General features: G+C 43.9%; 1 protein-coding gene across 6 annotated transcripts in view; it reads left to right on the forward strand.

Annotated features, from left to right (window-relative positions):
* PGCKA1 (PDCD10 and GCKIII kinases associated 1) overlaps positions 1–4,158 on the forward strand; it is a 63,355-nt gene extending 59,197 nt beyond the window's left edge. For all 6 annotated transcript variants that reach the window (XM_075930594.2, XM_075930593.2, XM_075930596.2 and 3 more), the window contains 2 exons: positions 1,062–1,115; positions 2,232–4,158. In XM_075930594.2, coding sequence (XP_075786709.2) covers positions 1,084–1,115; positions 2,232–3,216 — 1,017 coding nt within the window. In that variant the 5' untranslated portion in view covers positions 1,062–1,083 and the 3' untranslated portion in view covers positions 3,217–4,158. The remainder of the gene's footprint in view (positions 1–1,061; positions 1,116–2,231) is intronic.
* Positions 4,159–14,071: the final 9,913 nt, after the last annotated feature.

Raw genomic sequence — 14,071 nt, forward strand, 5'->3', positions numbered from 1 at the left:
GGGGCTGTCAGATCTTGGTCACAAATAGATCAGAGAGTAGGTGGATGAGGTCAGACTGATGCTAACTGTCCTATTCACAAAGTAGGACACCCTGAGCATGGTGACAGAAGTATCTTCACCAAGTTCAATATATTTGACTTTGCAGGTTAGAGCATCCACCATTTCTCATCCCTGAGTGATAGATGACTATAAAGTCAAAGTGAGCAAAGAAGAGTGATCAGCAGGCAGATCTTGTGCCTGTTTTAGCACTAGCACCAGAGGAAACAAGACTAGAGAAAGGAGTAGTTTTTTGATGCTTCTGTTTTAGTCTGAATTTCTGCCAAGTGGAATTGCAGAACTTCTATTCAAGATAAACAGGATTTTTGTAAAATAATTAAATCAGTGGCACAGGAAAGTACCCTAATCCAGTGCCACTACTTTCTCTCCTAATGGGAAATTCATCTGCTATTGCTAGGCAAAGGAGTAACAGATTCTGTCAGGCTCAAGTATCAAGAGGAAATGGGCATCCTGACTAGTAATGGGTAGAAATTCCATTATTGCTGCATGGCTACAAAGGGCCATGGCTCCATCGACACGTACAGATGGACCCAAGCCATAAAATTGAATTTCAAATTTCCCCAAAGTTCTTGGGTATTCAGATCTGGGTTTTGGCTTTCAGCATATATGTGAACATAACATTACTATTAGGACAAAATCAACATGCTGTTTCTCTTCTCTTCATAATAATGGGGGGTTGTCAGTGGGATCTGAAAGCATTTTGCAAAAGGAGAAGCTCTGTTATTAGACGTGATGCACACAAAAAAGCTACATACAACAGTTTATTTCTAGTCAAAATACAAGTCAAGAATTTAAAGTAACACTGAAAAAGTTCATTCTGTTTAAGAGGCATTACTAACCCTATGATATTCCCCAGGCTAAGCAAAGGGAATCTCATTCCAACCCACAGAACCTTTCAAAACAGGAGGCTCATTTTCAGTGCAACTATTCATTCAATATTTGCAGGAAATAATTCATTCCCTCACTTTTCTTTTCCCTTGCCTTCTCTCTCTCTCTCTTTTCAGATGTTAACAACAAGGAATCCAGATGGGGTGCAGGTGCTGTAAAATGATACAAAGGTACAGCAGAACAAATGGTACTTGGAATCAGAATAAAATAAAAAGCTAATTTAAAATAAATCCATTCTCACCTGAATTCCTCCTTCAGGTTAAGGATTTTACCAGGTTGCAAATAATCCACGAGTTTACAGTTTATATCAATTAAGGCATTTTGTAAGCCCAGACATGCTGATTTATTGTAAACTTCATGTTGATTTATTGTAGTTGAATTTCATCTCCTTAGCTGCTATCCCACAGGAGCAGTGTGACAATGGAGGCAAATTCTCACAGTTGCACTTCCCCACTTGTGTGGCAAAAAGCTAGACTATTTCACTGGGAAGCTGCAAGATCCACCATATCCTAAACACTGATAATGTGTGGTGTATCTGCACATAGCAAAGTCTCCCATCTACCACCCCTGCATCTTGCATTGTAGACTTTACTATGAAAACTTTTGGGGATAGGTCACATTGTAAAGGACTTTCAAGTTACACAGCCTGTCAGTCCAAGCTTCTCCATGCTCCACTAAGCCCTATGTGGATGCCTTTCCCTCACCATGGTGAACGAGGAAGGCAAGTGAAACTACCAGACTAAAAAAGGGAGGGGTAGCATGCAGAATAATCAATACATGTGTCAAAATAATAAAAATATCAGAAATGGAAAACGTGCAGGGGAACACAAAAATGAATAGAAAAAAAATAAGAACAGAGGAGTAACAGAAGGGAGATGAGAGAGAGAAAATACCCAGAGGAAAGGAAAGATGATGGGCAGCTAAGTCAGGGCATGATCACTGGGAACACATGCAGGATGTCCATTAAGCTTCCAAAGGAGATAAAGGTTGGGAACAACTATGTTGTTTAAGGTGGAAGGGCTTCTTGTCCTGTGACATAACCAATGAAGCACTCCACAGACTCTCAATCCCCTTGGGGAGCCTTTGAGCTGGAGCCAAACTGTCCTGTAACATTCATTTTCCTGAGAAAATGACCACAACTAAGTATGTGCATTCCACGTTTAGTACACAATGCTCTAGGTCAGACACAGCTGCATTAGTTGTTTAATCTCAACATGTCTAAGTTGGGTGTAATCAGTTTTCAGTTTCAAACAAAATATTAATTGGTAAAATTCTCCTTTCCCCAGCTACATCTTTGATCCGGAAGAGGTACAATCCCCAAGGCACACCAATGAAATAAACAGTTACAAACCAGACAAGCAAGACAGCAATATATCCAAAGGCAATCAAAACAGTGGAACTCTCGTGCATAAAAATGAACTACAAAACGAGGTGTTAAAGAGGACGGAAAACAAAAACAGGATCAATAACACAAAAGAGGCTTTCTGGAACCATGGAAGAACTGCTCTTCATGAGGAAGGGATAGGAAACTGTGTTGAAAAGTCTGACAATGCTCACAATGGTGTCAATTCCTGTAGTAGTACGTATCCCATTCCTAACCCCAACATAAACCAAGTCAAAGAAACCTCCACACATGAAAACAACAGCCAGTCAGCAAGTTCTTTAGCCAACAGGACAGGAGACCTCTACACCAATGGACTCTCTCAACCAAGTGAATCTGGCAAAGAACGTGACCCAGAAACAGGCAGTCACAAGAAGCCAGATTCAGAAGAGGCTGAAAGTTCTCTAGATGAGTACTCACCATCCACAGGAGAAAACAACTCACTCACTGAAAGTGCAATACTGGACACACAAAATGATGCCATCCAATTACCAGACACTGATCACCACCAAACCATAAACTATAATGCTCTTGAAAAAGATAGTTTTTCAGACAATTACACACATTCAGACCAAAATGCAGAGTCTATAGTGATAAACAAGGGTGAGGATCCTGGCCCAAGCCTGCCTTTGCACATGAAGGAAAACTATGATTCATTGGACAAAGTGCTTAAAACTGAGTGTATAAATGTACATGTCAAAGAGGACATGCCTGATGGTATTGCATCCAAGGGCCTCATAAAAGAAGAAGAGGTGAAACACACTAACCATAAAGACATTAATGGAAAAATTGAAGAGGAAGAAGAGGAGGATGCAGATGTGGCAGAAGCTCTTGCAGCTCTGGAAGCTGCAACCGCAGGGGAAGATTATGAAGAGGATGATGAGTATTAGATAGAGATTTCTTTCTAACCGTTTGATAGTAAGCTTACTTCTGGAGCTGTGTGAAATATTAATGAATGCATGTGTTGTGCACAATAGACAATTATTGCATAAAGCACAAGAACAGGGGCTGGGGCTAGAACCTTGATCATTCAGCTGCTAAAACAGAGTCCTTCACCACCTGAACTAAAGAACTCCCTTGGCTTTTGGTAGTAATAAGGCCCATATCTTTCCCACAGGCCAAAGACAGGGATGAAGTATCACTCACACAAAATCAGCATGTTACAGTATAGCCATTCCAACTCTCATGTGATTGCTTAGCCACACAACTGCATTATTTCAGAGTAAAAATATAAAACTGACCCTTGGTTCAAAAACCTTTCAGCACACTTGACCTGTGATTCCAGTTTATTGCAAGGCATGAAACCAGGCAATTTTCATATGTTTGGGTTTCACTGTGATGACATCTCACAGCTCTGATAATTTCTTGGTCACAATCTCTTGACTCACCAATTGTTTGCAAATGGATTTTGCCTGGTGGCCTCCCAGAAGTAATAAAACTGATTTGTAAAGAAAAAAAAGACAGTGAGGGCCTAAATCCATCCTGCTGTAACTGGACTGCAGTCCCTACATTTACAGCAGGGAGACAGCTGGCCCTGAATCAAGTACCCACACTTTAGAACTTTTGAATCTCTATTTTTAGAAATGTTTATTCTTCTGGATAATTTCTTCTTCTTTTTTAATTTTCAGAGAACTATGGTAAACTTGCTCTTGTAAAATTTCTGGTTGGGAGCAAAAGAGATATGGAAAATAAATACTTCATGTTTAAAGTCACCAAATATTGGACACTATTAAATGGCTGAAATAGAAAATGAGTTCCAAGTTATATATGGAAAATTGATAGCTCCTGAATTGATTATAAATTGTTAATAAACCATTATCTGTTGACTTTTATACTGCGTACAGTTTCTAAATAATGCAACAATTGGCTAATATACAAACAATTGGCTAATATACAAACTTAATATAAATCCTATCCTTAGTTAATGTATGTGAAAATTACCAATTGTTATGTCACCTTTGCTGTGCAATATGTGCTGTTTGCCAACAGTCTACTCAAGTGAGGAAATTAGAGCGGTGCTATGGCATTGTAATTCTGCTAATTTTAGTTGAAGGATCAAAATTCTGAAGCTCCTATCTGATCTATATAAAGACTTGTAATTCGTAATCTTTGCTTAGACCTGGATTGTACTTACAAGTTAGATAAGCATAGCTACTTTAGTCAGGGTCCTACCCGATCTAGCTATGCTTACCTAACTCCTGGCAAAGATTCAGTTAAGTCAATGGAATGATGCTTCATGAACCTAGTTTCTGTGACTTGGGGAGGGGAAGAAACACCACTGGAGAAATCCCTTCCAACCATCTACATTTAGGCTACGTCTACACTGTAGGCTTTTTGCGCAAGAACAGCTATTCTTGAGCAAAACCTTGCAGAGTGTCTACACTGCACACGTGTTCTTGTGCAAGTAAGTTTACAGTAAAGCGTTGGAAAACAGGGCTTTTTGTGCAAGAGTTATTCCTCTCCCCACGAGGAATAAGCCCTCTTGCACAAGAAGGCAGTGTGGACAGGCAACAAGGGGTTTCTTGTGCAAGAAAGCCCTATGGCCGAAATGGCCATCAGAGCTTTCTTGTGCAAGAGCACATCCACACAGCCATGGACACTCTTGTGCAAAAGCACATGGCAGTGTGGACGCGCTCTTGCGCAAGACCTTTTGCACAAGAACTCTTGTGCAAAACATTTCTTGCACAAGAAGCCTGCAGTATAGACATAGCCTTAGTCTACAACGAGGTTATGACAGCATAACTACAGCCTCTTATCTATGGCTGTAGATAATAATCACCCAAGACATAATCTTAGTTTTTTCTAAATTAGTACTAAAGTATTAAATCCATATTTTTATTTCTTAAAACTCTACAAATATTCCTGTTAATAGTGATTTACATCCCTGCTTTAAGAAAACTACACATGACCGAAGAGGATATAGTTGGCACATTGTTTCTTTAAAATTAAAAAAAAATCCATGTGTTCTTAATGCAGATCATTAGTCTCAAAAGACTGTCCAGTTTCTATGTCTCCACAGCAGTGGCTGCATTTAAGTAAGAAGTGAACTTATTCTTGTATGTGTATAGTCTAAAGTGCCTAGATGAAAAGCACTGCATGAGTGAGATATTTCTGTGAAATGGAGAAGTACTTAATGATAACGTTTAGTAAGGCAAAGTTATACTTATTAAATCTTTATATATAATGTTATTACTCTGTTACTGAATTCCATTTGTAGACAATGTGTACATTATAGATAACCAACCATACTAGGAAACTGCATATATGCCTTTATATTGTAAAACTAGATTACAATTATGTAAATGTAAAATCAGAACAGTCTTCAGTTGATTTCTCTCATATACAGCTGGTTAGTAAAAAGGAACTCTTCTGTCAACAAGGCTTACTGGAAAACCCAATGAAGTACATTGTACACCATAATTATGCTGTATAAAATCAAAATGACATGTTCATAGTGTGTAACAGACTACGCTATATGCAGTATACCGGTTGGACATCTCTTATCCAGCATCCTCAGGACCTGACCAGTTCCGAACCAGGGAATTTTGCCAGAACCCCCAGCCACCGGATCTTTCAGCTGGGAAGGAGGGGAAGAGAAGAGAGGAACTCCCTCCAGTCCCTGCCAGGCTGCCTGCAGGGTCACTGCCCCCACTGCTGCTGCCCAGCCGGATTGCCTGCCAGGCTGCAGAAGCCTGCGCTACCACAGGCTGCCAAGGGCTGACTTGCCAGGGGCTGGCTCTGGCCCTGGCTGGGCTGCCATAGGGCTTGGGCTCCAGTCCTAGTCCCGTGGTAGCCCATGGGCTCTGGTCCCCCTTCCACTGGCTGCCCAGGGCTCCAGCCCCATGCTGCTGGGAGCAGGGCTGGCTCGAGCCGTTCCTGTGCCCCAGGCAGTGGGTGCACAATGTATGCACAGCTGCGCGCACAAGCAGCCCTGCCCCCGGCACACTGCACACCTTACAGTTGCCATCAGGCACCATGCGCCTGGGGCTGGGGGCCATGCAGCGCCCCTTAAGAGCTGCCATCATGTGCTCCAGGCAGCTGCCTGGCTAACCCCCCCCCCCCTTAATCCGGCCCTGGGCGGGGGCTGCCATCAGCCCTGGCATTGGTCCTGCTTCCACAGGCTGCCGGGGGCTCTGGCCTCAGCACTGTGCTGCCACAGGCTGTTGCTGGCCTGACCCTGAGCTTCCAGAGGCTGTCCCTATCCGGTCCCAATGCCGCAGGCTGTCAGGGGCTTCAACCTGCTTCTCCTGGCACTAGGCTACCGAGGTTCTCTGATCCAGGAATATCTCTGGTCCTGCCAGACCATGGACGTTGCCAGACCAGAGAATTCCGGTTTGGGGAGATGCAACCTGTATTATTATACTGTACTCCTTCTCTTATTGCTGATACCATATGTAGGCAGCTAGGAAACCATTTCTCACACAAAAAGAAGCAAATAAAGTATTATTTGCGTACTTCTTATTTTTGGTCTGATCCAAACCCCACTGTAAGGAAGTTTTTGACTGATCTGGGATCAGATTCTTTATGAACACTTACTTTTTGTTTCTCTCTCAGCTAACATGATACATACATGAAGACCAGAAAGCAGTATAAACAGTTTATTGGAGTGGGGGGGAAGAGAGGGAAGCTAATGCATTCTTAGGGAATTCAAAAGGAACACACACACAAACCAAGTATCTCATATAAATACGCATCATTCAGAGGTTGTACGCTAGGGCTTTTTTCCAAGCAACCTTCCCCCCCTCACTTATTGTGATTTGTTCTCCACTTAAACGCCCCCTGTCTCTCCAAATTATTTAACACGTTTAAGAAGCTTACGTGTAGGCAGCAGCTGCCACAGTAGCCCTAATTCTGCACCCTTGGAAATTTTCTGTGACCTGTATTTGCATGTATTTTAACCATAGGTTCTCCTGCAATGTTCACAGTGGCCAGCTAAAACATGTTAAAATACAACTTGCCCTCTCAATACAAGGATTTTTAAACACATTAGTTCAAACTCGCTAGCCAACATATTTTAAAATACACCTTTTACCCTAGTACAGACGTAGCCATTGTAACTCATGCCTGCTTGGTGTGCACTCTGTCCCCAAGTTACACCTTTGAAAGCAAATCTACAAGTTTCAAGAAAAGAGCTGTGATTCTTGATTTCTTGTGAACTCAAAGCTCCCACTGACTTCAATGAGAGCCCTGGGTACGCAGGAAAATGCAAGATAAGCCTCACTGTGCATATGTGCTGGTTGTAGCAAAGGAAAGCACTCTACCTTTTTCTCCTGTATAAAGCACATGGCAGCTCACAAATTAACTGAAAACCTCGAGACCTGAAGTCTGCATACTACAATTTGCAAGGTACAGAGTTGGCAGGGAATAGCTGGAAAAAGAAACTAGAAGGTTGAGTATCTGCGAACCCATAATCCAACCCTGCAAAAATAACAAGCTACATGGAAAGCTACATTGAAAATTCCATCAACTAACTGATTAAACTAAATTTAACATCCCTAATCCTGTAGCAGTTAAGAAACCCATCTTTCACCATTTTGTAACATAATACAAATGTAAAATTAAGAAACTGAATAAACGTATGTTAAGTTAGAAAAAGTTAAACAACAAATAGTATTGCAGCACTTTAGAGAGCAAAAAAAAAAAAAAAAGAGCTTTCGTGGGCACAACCCACATCTAAGCTATCTGCCTAAATCAATGTGCATAAGTATGGCATATCTCTTGGCTAGCAGAAGAAATATCAAGTGAAGAGAATCAGGCTTTCTTTAGGGAAATAATTAAAAAGTAAAACTAGTGATTTGAATCCAGGTTTCTTGATTGCTGATTTAAATTATTATTTAATTATGGATTAATCACTTTTATTTTAACCAGTCCACCGTGTAGTATATCTTTTAGAAAAATGTCTATTCTTGGCTTTTAAATTTCCAGTGACAGAGAATCCGCCTAAGTCGTGATAATTGTTCCAGTGGCTAGTTTCCCTCATTTTTATACATGCATGCTTTATTTCCAGTCTGATTTGTTTAGCTTCGCCTTCAAACCATTGGATCTTGTTAAATCAAGCACTGGCAGCAGGGGGTTGAGGGAGGGAGCCGGCCAGTAGCTGGTCTAAGGCTGGGGAAGCCAGTAGTAGGAGGGCTAAACATGACCTCTCCTGGTCCGGCAAAATTCCTCATCGAGGACTGGTCAGGTCCCACTGGTGCTGGATCAGGGAGGTCCAACCTGTAGCAGATTATCCTTTCACACCTCATGTTTCTGAGAGCCGATCAGGAATTTTCCATCAGAGTGATTTTTCAATAAAAATTCTCTTTTTGTAAAGTTGAAATATTAATGGGAAGATTTTTACTTTTCCATCAGGAAACAACAGCTCCCCACCAACTTGTCTGGAAGATCCTATTTCCTTCTGCCTATAGTGAGAACATGAAATTGACACATTCTTTCTAGGCAAGCCTCTTCCCCCAGTTCTGCCAGTAGGGCTAACCAGAATGAGGGTGGTTCTTAAATAGATATCTGGCCTTCCCATAACACACTTGGTCCTGAGTACATGCACTGAGTGAGTCTCCATCAGTGCTCCCTGTATGCTGAGCACTTGTGTGGCCATTCGAAATTCAAATGCTTCCCCACTGATTAGCAGAGTGCCCACAGCTAAATTTTGTTTCTACTGGTGGTGCACATCGACACATTCCTCAGTACACACAGACACATTTCTGCACATGGAGGGAATACTGGCAAGTAGCTGGGTAGCCAAAACCAGACTTGTACCAGAAATCCTTTCCTGGGGAAAACAACACATTTTTTAATATTAATCACAATTTGGTTTTGAAAAGAAATCATCCCACACTATTTTTCTCAGGGAGGAATTTCCATTTTCTGAAAAGCCTGTTTTTATTTAGAGATTGGATGCGGGGGGGACCTGCTATTTCAAATCCCATTTGGTTTATCAAGTTTGAATGAGCTAGTCATTGAATGGAACTATCTAAAAAAATAGTTTTAAATAAGCAATCCATGTTTTAAAACAGATTTTTATCCAACTAGATCAGCTCTAGTTGAAACACCAATTGAGGGCAGACCTATGGCCTTCATTATGAAGAGTTCTGACTAGATCCCTGGTGTCCAACACACTACCCACATATGGCCATATGGCTATTTGGCCCACTGAGTGTGACTAATTCGCTATAGCCATAGCCACTATAGTGGCTACTGCCTCAGAACTGGTTAGACACCTCGGGACTAGATCATAATGACCCACAGTTCCCATTGAAGTTACATTGAGATGGATGCAAGGGTACCGAGCACTTGCATATCTGGTGCTCAGCACTTATCAAAATCAATGTTGCATAGGAGAGCAAATAGGAGCAAATTCTGACTGGGCAAACAAATTACAGGCAGTCCCCGGGTTACGTCAGTCTGACTTAAGTCAGACCCCTAGTTACGAACAGGGGGGTCCCCGCTAGTGCGGGGTGCCTCCCCCGCTGTTGCCGCCTCTGGCGAAGCGGGGGGGCACTTCCCCCCAGCAGACCAGGGAGACGTGGAGCGGCTTTTCTCGCCGCGGAGGATGCGGGCAGAGGGAGCGCCGAGACGTGCCGCGGTCCCGCCACCCGCATCCTTCGTGACGAGAAAAGCCGCTCTGCTTCTCCCTGGTCTGCTGGGGGGGGGGGTGCAGCTAGTGCACCCCCCCCCCCCAGCAGACCAGGCTTTTCTCGCCGACGCCTGGGGTAGAGCAGCTGGGAGGCTGCCGGGTTGGTCCCACAGCACCGAGGTGCGGCGCTACTGGACCAAAACAGCAGCACCCCAGCTGCTCTGTCCCAGGCGTCCCGATTCAGCCGCTGTTGAAACTGATCAGCAGCTGATTCCAGGAAGCCCGGGGCAGAGCAGCTCTGCCTCGGGCTTCCTGGAGTCAGCCGCTGGTCAGTTTCAGCAGCGGCTGACTTGGGAACACCTGGGGCAGAGCAGCTGGGGTGCTGCCGGGTTGGTCCAGTAGCGCCGAGGAGCAGCGCTGCAGGACCAACCCAGCAGCACCCCAGCTGCTCTGCCCCAGGCGTTTCCGATTCAGCCGCTGCTGGTCAGTTTCAACAGCGGCTGAATCTGGACGCCAGTTCCGATTTACATACAAATTCAACTTAAGAACAAACCTACAGTCCCTATCTTGTACGTAACCCGGGGACTGCCTGTACACCATAGTCCTCGTGTGACTCATTTTTATTGCTATTATGTTCAGAATATTTTGCAGCAGTTTTTTACTTCCTGATAGAAACTCAGCTCATATTTCTTGAAAGGTTCTTTTCCTCCCACAACTCCTGGAATAAAGGGTCATGTCAAATGACAAGATAGAGATCTGAACTATGCGAAGAGTCTGTGCTGGGACTGGAGGCGGGGGCCTTATAATAATTAAGGCTCAGAAGTGGCAATAAAGAGCAATTTGTGCAATCTCTTCAGGGCCTGGTTCATGCTCATGAACTGAACTCACACTGACGTTTACAAGCGTTTGACAACAAGCTTCTCTCTTAAGATTCACTTCTTTGCTGAAACAGACTAACACAAACTCAGAGAATTGTGTCCCATGAACTCAAAGATTCGAGGGAGCATATCATCTGCAAAGGGGGTGAAGAGAGAGCAGAATGGCTACCCACAGATGCTAGGAAGCTATAACTACTGAAAGGGAAGAGGAATTCAGGGTGACAAAGGTGATATACGTATATAGCAGGAGTGAGGAACCTCAGGCTTGGGGGCCCCTTGATCCAGCCCCCACCCAGCATTGGGGAATATGTGCTGGCACTTCAGACCCTCCCACCCCGCTGCCTCGTCATGGGGCTAGAGCACACAACATCTACTAGCCTGGCCCCCAGGCTCTGGTGTGCATGGGGAGTGTCTCTCCTCTCAGTGAGGTTTTTGTTGTTGTTCTCACTTGTGTGCAGCTCCCATATTGATTTTTCTATGGGTTAGTGGCCTCCCACCTAAAAAAGGTACCCCACCCCAACACACAGGATGAAATTAGGAAAGGAAAATATTAAGCTAAGCGTCTGGGAAAATCTAAAAGTTAAATATATTCAAAGCACTAAACGAATGCCATAGGGAGGAATCACTGGTTAACTAGCCTTTAGCGTGGGGATGGAAAGACAGATTAACATCTTAGTTCTTATTTGGGGAATTTCTTACACGTAAGCCATGAAGTAAACACAAAATTATCAAAAGGTGGTGCTAACCTGAGAAATGTGTGTGTGTTCTAGATTGACAATACTAAGATATTGAAATGTTCTACCTATAAAACAAAACCATTGTGGTTTAAGCCACTTTATGTGTCCTCATTCTGCCTAGCCCTGACCTAAAAGAACTACCTCCAAAATAGAGAATTTTGTATTTAGGTTAAAGATTCTTACCACACTTCAATGTTGTTGAAGCAGTGACACTTGAAGGTTAACAATGTAATAATAAATTGAATGTTTTATCAAAACAATGCCAATCTGGTTTGGGCTTTAGTTCATTTATACTGACAAAATCCTCTACGTGTACAGATATTTTTAGGTAAACAAAAAGATTAAGTAGGTTGACTAGTTTTGCATTTGGAATAGGGATTTAATAGTGTAGTCGTTTAACCAAAAATCAAAAGCTTACAGGTTAATGTTATAGACTACACGCATCCCACCTTCCCTTCCATCCCCCACTTTGCCAATAAATTTTTTAGCATGCTGGCCAGCAGCCTGGCTCAGTCCTAGCTTGCAGTAGGTCCAGGACCTATCCCCGCTGCGGCTCTGCATTTAAAGTGTATTAGGAGCCAGGCAGGCAGCACATCTCAATTCCAGCTCACACCAGATCCAGGAGCTCAGACCAGCCCCTAGACAGCGACTGCTGCCACCCTGCACTGCTGCTACTGTATCAGAAGCAGCAATGCAAGGCAGCAGGCAGCCAGTCCGTGAGTGGAGCTGGTATTTAAACTGGCTACCCTCACGGACCCGCTCCTGCCTGGCACCCCACGTTGCTGTCTCTGAAGAGGCAGGGGGCTCCACGGTAGCGAGGCTGGAGCACACTGACTACTGGCCCTGCCCCCCAGTGATTACAGAATAGTCGACTAACCATAAGAATTCAAGGGATTACTCGACTACTCAGTTAATCAATATTTAACATCCCTAATTTAGGATAAGATATTAAACAGGACATAGATATCCAGTCTGCATGAGTCGAAAAGGACTATACAAAACACAAACCTAAATGATCATACCAGAAACAAAAACAAAGCTTACAAAAGTTGTTACATGAAAATCTTTAACATATACATAATAAACATACTGGATTTGTAACTCATTAGTCATTATAACCGTCTGCTAACCCTCCTTTATCCCATGACTACAGAGGTGTTAACTGTCTCCAGCGCCTTGAATACAGCCTTTCACAACGTGTTAACTCCTTATGCTAAACATTCTGTTCCACCTTGTGTTTAGCTGTGTCACTCTGAACCTGTCCCAAACCAGAGAAAGAGCTGGGTGTGAGCTGGAAAGCCCATCTCCCTCACCTACTTTGTTCCACACACACACACACACACACACACACCTTTGTAGGCTATGGTGTAATACCCAATCAAGACCAGACAACAAAACTAATTCATAGATTTAGAATTCTGACATGAGGGACATGAAGCCTGTTCTTTTGCCTGTGTGGTGTTTGTTTTGAGAAAAAGAGGGTTGAGCAGAGGCTGTATTGTTATTATTGCTTATTTGTTTTAATATCTGACAAGTTAAATAAGGATTATGTTGGCATTACCAACATTCTGAATAAGTAAAAGCTGCAACTGCTCCCTCTGCTGTCTACACACATAAATTTCAGACTAGTCTTGCCTGACCTGCTCATTTAACACATGTAAAATAAAGTTCAAAGAAGAGGCAGGAGAGAATATTGTTTTTATTTGGTTTTCATCTATTGCCATGTTTTGTCTCTGTTAATGGTTTAATCGCATTTATTACAAAACACTGAAGTCCAGGATTTTGTGTAGTTCCATCTGTGCATGTGTGACATTTACTATTAACATTACCACCAGTGAATGGTCTAATACAGGCTGTACCTCCAAAAACTGGCACTCTCTAGTCTGGCAACATCTGTCATCCAGCAGGACCATGGATGCTCCTGGATCAGAGAGCCAGGAGCCTATGGTCAAGAGGATCAACCAGAGCTGGGGCTACAGTGTTGGCAGCCCAGCTGGGGGCAGCACAGTACTGGGGCCAGAGCCTCACAGCAGCCTCCTGGAGAGCAGGACCAGGGCCCCGTGGCTGCCCCCTGGAACCTGTGCTGCCCAGGGAGCCAGCAGCCCAGCCAGATTGGGGGAGGGCAAAGCAGGGTGTCTGTCGGGGCAGCCTGGCAGCAGCAGGTAATGAGTTTGGGAGCTGGTGACAGGAGCTCTCCCCTGGTCCAGCATATTCTCTCATTCTAGACCTGTGGTCCCCGCCATGGCGCCCACAGGGGCATTTATGTGCTCCTGCGCCAGTGTTTTAAAACTACAGTAAAACTCCTGATGGTCCAGCACTCCTGATGGTCCGGCACCATCAGGAACCCGGAAGTGCTCCGGGCAGCCAGACCATTGGAGCTGCTCTGCCCCCAGCTTCCTGGATTCAGCCGCTGCTAAAACTGACCAGTAGCTGAATCCGGGAAGCTGGGGGCAGAGCAGCTGGAGTGCTGCAGGGTAGGTCCCGTAGCGCTGCCCCTTGGGGCTGCCGGACCAACCCGGCAGCACCCCAGCTGTCCCCGATTCAGCCGCTGCTGAAA

The sequence above is a fragment of the Pelodiscus sinensis genome, chromosome 4 (genome assembly GCF_052426305.1).
Source record: "Pelodiscus sinensis isolate ZL-2025 chromosome 4, ASM5242630v1, whole genome shotgun sequence".
NCBI lineage: Eukaryota > Metazoa > Chordata > Testudines > Trionychidae > Pelodiscus > Pelodiscus sinensis.